Source organism: Balaenoptera physalus (genome assembly GCF_965194825.1).
Source record: "Balaenoptera physalus genome assembly, chromosome: 3".
NCBI lineage: Eukaryota > Metazoa > Chordata > Mammalia > Artiodactyla > Balaenopteridae > Balaenoptera > Balaenoptera physalus.
Genome location: NC_138890.1, coordinates 10,095,122 through 10,107,209, shown reverse-complemented (window position 1 = coordinate 10,107,209; position 12,088 = coordinate 10,095,122). Strand labels below are relative to the sequence as shown.

Genomic DNA, 12,088 nt, shown 5'->3' with positions numbered 1-12,088 from the left:
AGAAGTCATACGTTACGGAGACGCTGTGAAAGTGAAGAAGGTAGTCAAGGTGGCGAAAACATCAGCCTTATTCCAAATCTTAATCTGAACAAGAAAAGTTCTACTGCAGTAAAACCATGGGAGTGCAGTGTGTGTGGAAAAGTCTTCATGAGTCGTTCATCCTTTAACAGGCACGTTAGATCTCACACTGCACCCAAACCATCCAGGTATCAGGAATATGGAAAGAAGCCTTATAAATGTAAGGTATGTGGGAAAGCCTTCAGTTATCTCCAGCCTTTTCAAAAACATGAAAGTAATCATGGTATAGAGAAATCCTATAAATGTAAGGAATGTGGGAAATCCTTTAGATATCGCCAATCTGTTCGAAAACATGAACGGACTCACACTGGAGAGAAACCCTATCAATGTAAACAATGTGGGAAAGCCTTTCGATATCATCAAACCTTTCAAACACATGAAAGAACTCACACAGGGGAGAAACCCTATGAATGTAAGCAATGTGGTAAAGCCCTCAGTTGTCCAAGTTCCTTTCGAAGTCATGAAAGGACTCATACTGGAGAAAAACCCTATGAATGTAAAAAGTGTAGTAAAGCCTTCAGTTGTCCCAGTTCTCTTCGAAAACATGAGAGAACTCACACAGGAGAGAAACCTTACGACTGTAAGGAATGTGGGAAAGCCTTCATTTCTCTTGGAAGCTTTCAAAGACACATGATAACACATACTGGAGTTGGACCTTATAAATGTAAGGAATGTGGAAAAGCATTCAATTGTCCCAGTTCATATAGAATACATGAAAGATCTCACACTGGAGAAAAACCCTATGAATGTAAACAATGTGGTAGAGCCTTCAGTTGTTCCAGTTCCTTTCGAACACATGAAAGAACTCACACTGGAGAGAAACCTTATCAATGTAAGGAATGTGGAAAAGCCTTCCACTGGCTCACCACTTTTCAAGTCCATGTGAGAACTCACACTGGTGAAAAACCCTATATATGTAAGCAGTGTGGTAAAGCCCTCAGTTGTCCCACTTCATTTCGAAGACATGAACGGACTCACACTGCAGAGAAACCCTATGAATGTAAGCAATGTGGGAAAACCTTCAGTTCTCCTCTAGGTTTGCAAATACATGAAAGAACTCACACTGGAGAGAAACCCTATAAATGTGAGAAATGTGGGAAAGCATTTGTTTCTCTCACAAGCTTTCGAAGACACATGATGACGCACACTGGAGATGGACCTTATAAATGTAAGGAATGTGGGAAAGCATTTAATTGTCCCAGTTCATTTCGAATACATGAAAGAACCCACACAGGAGAGAAACCCTATGAATGTAAAATATGTGGTAAAGCCTTCAGTTGTTCCAGTTATGTTCAAGTACATGAAAGAACTCATACTGGAGAGAAACCCTATGAATGTAAGGAATGTGGGAAAGCCTTCATTTACCGCACAACCTTTCGAGGTCACATGAGAATGCACACTGGTGAGAAACCGTATAAATGTAAAGACTGTGGGAAAGCCTTTAGTCGACCCAGTTCATACAGAAGCCATGAAAGAATTCACACTGGAGAGAAACTTCTTGAATGTAAGCATTGTGGGAGAGCCTTTAATTGGCCCACATCCTTACATAAACATGTCATGAGAATGCACACTGGATAAATTATAACTGATAAATACAAGAGAGTTTCCTATCAACAAATATTGGGCTGGCCAAAAAGTTCATTCGGGTTTTTCCATAACATCTTATGGAAGAATGAACTTTCTGGCCAACCCAATACATTCAGTCATGTGAAAACTCTACTGGAGAGAAATGCTATATACCATGGAGAGAAATGTTATAACATGTAAATAATATGGGAAAGCCTGATGTAGATTAATTCACATATAATGCTCCAGAAAAAAGAAATGTTTTAAAAGTTAAAATATATCATCTTTATCAGTGGCTTATTCTGAAACTCAAGCCTCTAATTATGGATTCTACTTGTTCATTTTTCAAATGAACACTGAGTTGAAACAATTCTGTAAGTACTCTTTAAGCAATAGTACATAAGCTTAGTAGGTAGTATTTTTCCTTAAATCAGTTTATAGAATTTTTGTCTTTCCATTTTGAAATCTGTTGGATCCATGGGTGAACTGGAATATAATTGTAATGTGCCAATATTATATAATGTGCCAAAATATATAATTTTTAAGTTGTCCTGTAAGTAAAGGGGGCATGGAATAATGACACTCTGGTAGTTGTTGGGATTTTCCTATTGGTTTCATGTGGCAGGTACTGGATATTTCTTACCCATTGTAAATATGCCTCTTTTATTAGAAAAGTTTTTTTCTTTTGTCAGAAGAGCCTTCTTCTATTTTCCTTGCTAATTAATAGTTGGCATAAGTTTGTAAGTATGTGAAGTTTATCACAGTATAATCTCATTTGACTTAGTATTTACATCTTTTCTCTTTACTCTTTGTCATTTTCTCTTTACTCTTTGTCATTCCATCTGACTGTGATTTGGGTAAGAGACTTTAAGAGACCCATGTTGACATCAACTGCATACTTAAAGCAACCTTACATTGTTTGCAAGTGCTGTTATTTTAGATTTAAATTCGTAGCTACAATATCTTTGCACTGAAGCAACATTTTTCCCCCACCAATGCATTAAAAAATCCTCCTATGTTATTCTGATGTCACCAGTTAGGGTCTCTTTTACCCATAATGCAATTAGAATAATTATATCACTGAAGTCAACTAGTGGTATTACCATCCCTTCATTCACACTGAGCACCTACTATGTGCCTGTGCTGTAAATACAACAGTGAACATAACTGATGTGGTTACTGCTCTCACATTGCAAGTCTGTGAGATTAAATACAAACATCACATTTCTAGCTACTTTTTAAAGTGTTATTAACATTTAAACTGATTGATTTTTGTAATAACATTGTACGTTAATGGACCAATAAGTCTTTATATTTGCAAAAAGAAGAGACCTGTCACAGGACACTAAAATGTAGAATTGGAGATGCTCTCCTGGAATGTGTTATGTCAACATGGGTAATATGTTGTGACCTACATTTTCTAGAACCTGTTATGTTCATGGTTCCATGTTAGAATTCACCACTAGCCTCCCTTGCATGACACTTGGAAGGCAAAGTGAAGAAGGCCTTAGTTCTTGAGCCACACAGGAGTTTCACATATACCTGGTTCTAGCCCATTTTCCTGATTCTTTGCCCTGCCAGTCCAAAGTAGCCTCATTACCACCAGCTACATGACTTACATTTTCTCAGACCTGTTGGTTTCCACAGATGCCTCCACAAGTTCCACAGCAAAGATCCCTCACAGTTTGGATTTTCCTGCAAGTCCTCCTGTGTCCACCAGGCAACAAATTTAGACTGCTGTGGTTGAGAACGTTTTGTGAAGCGCTGACTCACCTCTTCTCTATATTGTATTTGTATAAGGTCTAATTTGTGTAGTAAACACATTGTTCTGTTGATATTGGTAGTGACTGTGTGTTCCTGATTCCACTATAGCAGCTACAGTGGTGCAGTCAGAAGAAACCACGTGGTCCTGTAGTGAGTTCCTCTACTGCACTGTGCAGTGACTTCTGTGGCCCAATCCTTCCATGTGAGAATTAGCACCTTCCTCTTATCGGATAGATTGTGGATATTTCCAATTACTCACAATTGAACATAATTCCTCAGTACATTTTCAGTTATGATTGATTGTATGTGATTGAAAACAATGTTTTTTTTTTGTCAAATGCTTCTATAGGTTTTTCTTAGAAATGTTTTATTAACTCTTTCAAAAAAACTTGTATACTAACAAATATTATTATCTTTTCCATTTCCTAATAGGATATATTGAAACATCCCATTGCAATTGTGGATTTTTAGATCAACTTTGTGGGTTTTTTCAAGATAATCATTATACATTTTGATTCAGTATTACCATGTATATTCTTCCTCAGGCAAATTTTTTTTTTCATAGTTACAATTTTTGTCATGAAACTGATTTCTCATTTGTTCGTAATTAAAAACTTCAATCATGGTTTTTGTTAGTGCCTTCTTGCCAAAAACTGCCAGGTTCACACTTGTATTCAAATAGAGGGGCGTGGGGGAGGGATAAATTGGGAGACTGGGGTTGACATATACACACTTCTGTATATAAAATAGATAACTAATGAGAACCTACTGTATAGCACAGGGAACTCTACTCAGTACTCTGTAATGGCCTATATGGGAAAAGAATCTAAAGAGTAAATGTATGTATAGCTAACTCACTTCACTGTACACCTAAAACTAACACTGTATGTAACTATACTCCAATAAAAATTTTTTTTGAAAAATGGATCAGAAAAAGCAATGTAAAAACAACAGCAACAAGTAGAGGGGCATAATGAATCACAATGATGAACACAAACCACAAATGATAATGGGTCATATCAGTAAGAGACTGTTCAAAAGGTCTTCTTACAGGATTTGGACTTGTGTTAGGTATTACCTCCTTTTCCAATCAATCAACTGAGGCTTTATGAGTTTAGGTAAATTGTCAAGAACACAAACCTGCCAAGGGACAAAGACAGGTTACTATTCCAAGCAAGGCTTTCTTGCTCAGAAGCTACTCTTGATGCTAATTTTTCAGCATCCCTCTTCTACTAGGCACTGTAGACTCAAATCATACACAATTTAGCATAAATAGGGCTAAATAAATAGCTATTTAGCATAAATAGCACTCTGGATATATAGGTATGAAACAAGTTCTTCAAGTCCTGGCTCTTATATTTTTGTGGGAAGAGGTGATTAATAAATAGCACAATCTGGGTTTATAAGATGGAAATAAGAGCTTTGAAGAAAGTAAACAATGCTACGAGGTAATAGGGAGACTGGAATTGTGTGTCTGTGGCGGGTCAGGGCCTCATGAGTGAGGATGTCATCACTGATCATTTTTTATTTACACCATCTTGCATCTTAAACACTATTTGAGGAACTGCTTGGGTGCAGATGTAAAAAGTGGGAAGCAATACAGACATTCCTGCATTCCTGGGATTAACCATAATGGTTTCCCATAAAGATGTAGACATGGTTCATCTTCATCTTTGCCATAGTTGAAAGTTTTATTGCATGTAATAGTAATCATGAGTTTGGACATGGATTATCCAAGGCTTGAGACTCCCCATTCCCATTACTTTGGGCCATGAGTATTTTTGGTGTTTATGTTTGTATTTAACATCATTTGAAAAGATTTAAATTGCCTTTTAGGGACTTCCCTGGCAGTCCAGTGGTTAAGACTCTGAGCTTCCAATGCAGGGGATGCACGTTCGATCCCTGGTCAGGGAACTAAGATCCCACATGACGTGGGGCACGGCCAAAAAATTTAAAAAATAAATTGCCTTTTATATTTCCATTATAATTTTGCTGCTACACAGAAGGAGTGACTCCACGAAGCCTTTCTGGTCCTCCAAGTTTGAGGAAGGGTTCTGGTCATCTGCACACTTGTAGCCAGTCATGGGTTTTCCTGTGACTGATATCTGTGCAAGTCCAACATGAAATACTAAAAAGAGCTACGGATGTTTAGGGGGCAGTCATCCAAGGAATAACTGAAGTGAGCTGCAGACAGAGGGGTATCCTCTTCAGTAATAACCCAAGTTAGTGGGAAAGGAGGTACGTTTGACATCCTCAAAATGGGAAGTTTTTAATGCCTTTTGTAAGAAGAGAACTGGAAGCTTTTTGTTTCAGTGGTCCACAGAGTTACAAAGCCCATTTTGCTGTTCACAGGTGTTATTCCCATAGTTTTAGACCTCCAGCACATGTTATGGAAAGGGGGGGGGGGCTTCCCTGGTGGCGCAGTGGTTAAGAATCCGCCTGCCAACGCAGGGGACACGGGTTCGAGCCCTGGTCGGGGAAGATCCCACATGCCGCAGAGCAGCTAAGCCCGTGCGCCACAACTACTGAGCCTGTGCTCTAGAGCCCGCGAGCCACAACTACTGAAGCCCGCGCACCTAGAGCCCATGCTCCGCAACAAGAGAACCCACCGCAATGAGAAGCCTGCTCACTGCAATGAAGAGTAGCTCCCGCTCGCTGCAACTAGAGAAAAAGCCTGCGTGCAGCAACGAAGACCCAATGCAGCCAAAAATAAAAATTTTAAAAATAAATTTATTTTAAAAAAAGAAAGGGAGGGAGACGGATTACCAGCTTTGTGTTTCATTAAAGAGAAAGAAATCTAAACTTCCTCCATGTTTTCAGTACTAACATGTCTTCTCTGCATGGTATAGATGATGTGATTTCATAATTATTTGTCTCTCAGTTGCTCCGCCCCTTCCCCAAGTATTCCTCCCATCTTTTTTTTTTTTGGCCACACCATGCAGCACGTGGGATCTTGGTTCCCCGACCACGGATCCAACCCGTGCCGCCTGAGGTGGAAGCACAGAGTCTTTTTTGGCCTCCTGTGTTACAAATGAAAGCTAGACACAGGGAGAACAGAGTCTTACCAAACTCAGAGCTCATAATAATGGAATCTCTCAGTTTAAAGGCCTAATGTGTGCCACCACCTCTACTAGGCACTGTCAAAATTTTTATGCCCAGGAGAACACTGCAAAGTTTGTACAATTGTGCACTTTTACAAATAGGAAATCAAAGTTTACAAACAGGGCTCACATGACAACATGGTGTTCTACTGATATTGCATTCTGGAAAAGGCAGAGGCAAACATATAGGGACCTAAAATAGATCAGTGATTAAAGGTGGACAGAGTTAGTACAAATGGGCACCATAGGGGTGTTCTTTGGGGGTAATGGAGTATTCTCCATCTTTTGGAGGTAGTATTAGTATAAATTTGTGAAAACTCATAAATACACTTAACAATAGTATGAAGAATTGAAGACCTGGAGAGGAAGAACTTAGTGCCCAACAAGCCTTTCTTGCAATTCCATCTTAATTAGGAAATGCCCTCTAGGGCTGCACCTGCCCACTGCCTATACACACAACTGGAGAGAAGTGAAAGGGCTCCCAGGATCTGCCTTTGACTTTAAGTCATTCTTCAGGCAGATCTCTGGGAAGGCAGGGGTCTAAAACAAAGGTGTACCCCACAGTTCTCCCCAAGTGGGCTCTGCCTGGGGACATCCTGTTTCCTGGGCATCGGCATCATGTCTTCCAGGGCCATCTTGAGGGTATTTCTAGTTCTGAGTCCCACCTGAAACCTACTGTGTCTGCTGGGTGGGAAGCGTCTATAGAAATCCAGGTCTGTCCCGCTCGAAAATTTTTCTGCAGCAACGCCAGGTGGCTGTGAGCTGACAGGGCAGAAGCAACAGTGATAGAAATCATGTCATGGGGCACATGTCCCTCAGCATCAACAGACCCCACTGTCACAATTAGCAGCTCCACTTAAAAGTTACTAATGAAATTAACTTTGGGTGGGGCGACAGTTCTAAAATCCGTTCGGACAACGGGCACTCTATGCGTATTTCCCTCCCCACACAGAGGCTTTCACAGCCGCCTGTCACGCCTCCCAGAGCCTAAATACCCATGCTGGCCACAGACTGCTCAGGGCACTCGGCTGCAAGAAACTCTGCTCCTCCCCCTAGTGCTGCACACAATTAGAACAGCCACTGCCAAACACAGACTCGACCTGCTGGAGTTGGAGGCTCTCACAGGCCCTGAGCTGAAGACCACGTACAGCTGGCTACCCATTTTGCCTTGAGTCATGAGGCAGCACCCTTCAGGCTTGCTTCACCACAGAGGCCACTTCATTGCAAAGATAACAATACTTGCAGAGAGAGTGAAACATGGCCTTCTGGCATATTCCACCAACAGGAGAAAGTGTTTCCCCTGTCCTCAGTTTGATGCAATGGTCTGAGATCTCCCTTTTTCTAGACGCAATGGCCCCTTGAGAAGCCTTCTGCGATCACCTGAGTGACCAGGAGAGTTTGTATGTTTTATGGACGGTGTGCTTCAAGCACAATCAGGAGTCCACTGGAGAGTTGCTGCTTTCTATCCCTAAAAAAAAAAAAAAAACACCATCCCCGTTCAAAGAAGGGACCCAAGCATCAGCACAATTAATCAAACTCCTGGAAATCATTCTAGCACCAGAGGATGTCCTGGCCAACAGTCAGGTGCATCTGCACCCTTTTTTGCAAATTATTAGGCCATTGCCAATGGTCTAGCTGTCTGGGTCAACCACCACCAAGACCTTCTTATCCAAGGTCACCCCTTTAGGGATAAAGAACTCATAATATCTTGCCTCACAATTACCCAAATATAAGTCAGGGTCAGACACATCCATGCAGATGATAAACCTCAAGCTTCAAAGGCTCATTTCAATACTCAAGCCAATAAATTGACCTGAGTTTCTGAGACACATGCCTACACCTCGGACCTGATGCTATAACCTTGGCCCAGGAGGCCCATAAAATATAAAAAACATTGAGAGGCCTCTGCCTTAAAGGTCTAGATAGAATGCCGGGACCCCCTCTGCCTTAGCTAACTTACAAATGTACCTTATTCCACATTTTTAAATTCCACTGGCAATAAAATTGATGGGTTTACTTCCAAGACTAAGGGTGGGGCCCCTACAGCTGATGGCAAATAGACTTTACAGGACCCTTCACCCCTCTGCAGGAGCTACTCATTACGCTCTGACCACGGCAGATGCTTGTATAGGCATATTACTCATCTATGTCACCAGACATGCCACTTCTGAAGCCAAAAGGCAAGAACCCACCAAGATACTCCTTACTGCCTTCACTGTTTTGACCATTTTGTTGTGTTCAATTAATTTCTTAAAATATGCAACACTGGGCTCTTTTAAAAAGGCATACGGTGGAACTTTTACCTCCCTGACAACCTCAGGCTACAGCCCTCACAGAATGCCAGAAAGGCTTGCTTAGACAGACCATTTTAACATTGCAAAATTAACGCACGGTCTTCTAAATAGTTCTTCCTCCTTTTGGAGGCATTAGACTCAACCCCCGGCCTTTAGTACCCACTACTTTGTTGTGATCAGCCTTACTGGCACCTTATTAGTAGAAGCCTTCCTATACCAGACATTTATGCCAATATGGTCACTCCCACAGGCCTTTGGTTTATTTTAACGGTGCCTGACTGAAGAGGATATTTCTGCCTCTGACACCTACAGCAAAGAGTAAACATAGATGAAACTCTAGGAGAAATGTAAAAGCTTACAGTAAAGTCCTATTTAACTCAGTTCCTTTCATGTAGTATACCAGGTGCAGCTTGCAACAAAAAATTTAAAGGCCTACCAAAAGATGTAAAAAACAAGTTTGAAGAGACAGGGCAAGCAAAGAACGAGGTTCAGATTTAGCAAAGATGTTGGAATTATCAGAACGTGATTAACATGCTATAGGCTCTAATGGAAAGAGTGGACGTCATACAAGAACAGATGGGTAATGTAAACAGAGATGAAAACCCTAAGAATCACAAGGGAATGCAATAAATAGAAAACACTGTAACAGAAATTAAGAGTGCCTTTGAGGGGCTCATCAGTAGACTGGAAATGTCTGAGGAAAGAATCAGTGAGCTTAAGAAATGCCAACAGAATCTTCTAATCTGAAATGCAAAGAGAAAAAAAATGATCAAAAAGAACAGACTCTGGAACAATTAACAAAAGGTGTAACATAAACATAATGGAAATACCTGAAGGAGAAGACAGAAAGGAACATGAGAAATAACGGAAGATCTCAGTTAATTAATGAGATCTTCCCATAATTAATGATAGACACCAAAGGCACAGATTCAGGAAGCTCAGAGAATACCAAGCAGGATAAAAATTTTAAAGTGGGGACTTCCCTGGTGGTCCACTGGCTAAGACTCTGCACTCCCAATGCAGGGGGCCTGGGTTTGATCCCTGGTCAGGGAACTAGATCCCACGTGCATGCTGCAACTAAGAGTTCGCATGCCACAACTAAAGATCCCTCGTGCTGCAACTAAGACCTGGCGGAGCCAAAATAAATAAAGAAATAGTAAATAAATAAGAAAATAGTAAAAAATATAATAGATATTAATCCAACTGTATCAATGATCATTTTAAGCATCAATGGTCTAAATACCACATGGGAAAGACACAAACTGTCATAGTAGATAATAAAATAAGACCTAATTATATGTTGTCTACAAGAAGCACACTTTGAATATAAACACAGAGATAGATAAAAGTAAAAGGATGGAGAAACATATATCATGCCAACACCAAACAAAAGAAAACTGGCATAGCTATATTAATTTCAGACAAAGCAGACTGCAAAGCAAGGAAAATTCACAGGGATGAGGAAGGGCAGTACATAATTATATAGGGGTCAAGTCTCCAAGAAGACATAGCAATCCTTCATGTGTATGTGTGTAACAACAGAGGGGCAAAATATACAAGGCAAAAACGGACAGAGGGACTTCCCTGGTGGTCCACTGGGTAAGACTCTGCACTCTCAATTCAGGGGGCCCAGGTTCAATCCCTGGTTAGGGAACTAAGATCCCACATGCCAAAACTAAAAGCCCTCATGCCGCAACTAATAGCCCAAATGCCGCAACTAAGAAGTCCGTATGCCACAACCAAAAGATCCTGCATGCCGCAACCAAAAGATCCTGCATGCCTCAATGAAGGTCCCACATGCCACAACTAAGACCTGGTGCAGCCAAAATAAATCAATCAATTAATTTTTTAAAAAACTGATAGAGCTGCAAGGAGAAATGAATCCACTACTATAGCGGTAGACTTCAACACCCCCTTATCATGAATTATAAATTCTGGCAAGCAGAAAATCAGGAAGGACAAAGTTGAACTGAACAGCACGATGAAACAACTGGACTTAATTGTAATCTATGGAATACTTCAGGCAACAACAGCAGAATACACATTCTTCTCAAGTTCACATGGAACATTCACCAAGACAGACCACATTCTGGGACATAAAATGTACCTTAATAGATTGGAGAAAAAAAAAGAGAAATCATACAAAATATGCTCAGACCACACTGGCATTAATCTAGAAATCAATCACAGAAAGATAGTTGGAAAACCCCCAAATACTTGGAGATTAAACAACACACTTCTAAATAACACATGAATCAAAGAAGTCTTGAGAACAATTAAACATTATTTTGAATTAAATAAAAATGAAAATACAACTTATCAAATTTTGTGGGATACAGCAAATTCAGTCCTAAAGGGAAATTTATACCACTGAATGCATACAGTAGAAAAGATCTATAATCAATAATGTAAGCATCTAAATTATTAGAGAAATGCAAATCAAATCTACAATGAGGTACCACCTCACACTGGTCAGAATGGCCATCATTAAAAAGTCTACAAATAACAAATGCTGGAGAGGGTGTAGAGAAAAGGGAACCCTCTTACACTGTTGGTGGGAATGTAAAGTGGTGCAGCCACTATGGAAAACAGTATGGAGGTTCCTCAAAAAACTAAAAATAGGGACTTTCCTGGCAGTCCAGTGGTTGGGACTCCACGCTTCCACTGTGAGGCGCGAGGGTTCGATCTCTGGTTGCGGCACTAGGATCATGCATGCCACGCGGCACTGCCAAAAACCAAAAATCCAAAACTAAAAATAGAGTTGCCATATGACCCAGCAATCCTAATCCTGGGCATATAACCAGATAAAACTCTAATTCAAAAAGATACATGCACCCCTATGTTCATAGCAGCACTATTCACAATAGCCAAGACATGGAAACAACCTAAATGTCCAAAGATAGATGAATGGATAAAGAAGATGTGGTACATATACACAATGGAATACTACTCAGGCATAGAAAAAGAATGAAATAATGCCATCTGCAGCTACATGGATGTACCTAGAGATGATCATACTAAGTGAAGTAAGTCAGAAAGAGAAAGACAAATACCATATGATATCACTTATATGTGGAATCTAAAATATGACACGAACTTACCTATGAAACAGAAACAAACTCACAGACATAGAGAACAGACCTGTGGTTGCCAAGGGGGAAGGGGGAGTAGAGGAGGGATGGATTGGGAGTTTGGGATTAGCAGATGCAAACTACTATATATAGAATGGATAAACAACAAGGTCCCACTGTATAGCACAGGGAACTATATTCAATATCCTGTGAT

At 40.4% G+C, this 12,088-nt stretch overlaps 1 protein-coding gene across 5 annotated transcripts in view; it reads left to right on the top strand.

The window, feature by feature from the left end:
- The window catches only part of LOC309658664 (zinc finger protein 564-like), a 49,631-nt gene extending 45,595 nt beyond the window's left edge, over window positions 1-4,036 (top strand). For 4 of the 5 annotated variants that reach the window (XM_082457496.1, XM_082457497.1, XM_082457499.1 and 1 more), the window contains one exon: window positions 3-3,484. In XM_082457496.1, the coding sequence (XP_082313622.1) occupies window positions 3-1,656 (1,654 nt within the window). In that variant the 3' untranslated portion in view covers window positions 1,657-3,484. Of the gene's footprint in view, window positions 1-2; window positions 3,485-3,840 lie in introns of those variants that run through there. The other variant, XM_082457500.1, reaches the window with a different exon arrangement.
- Window positions 4,037-12,088: the final 8,052 nt, after the last annotated feature.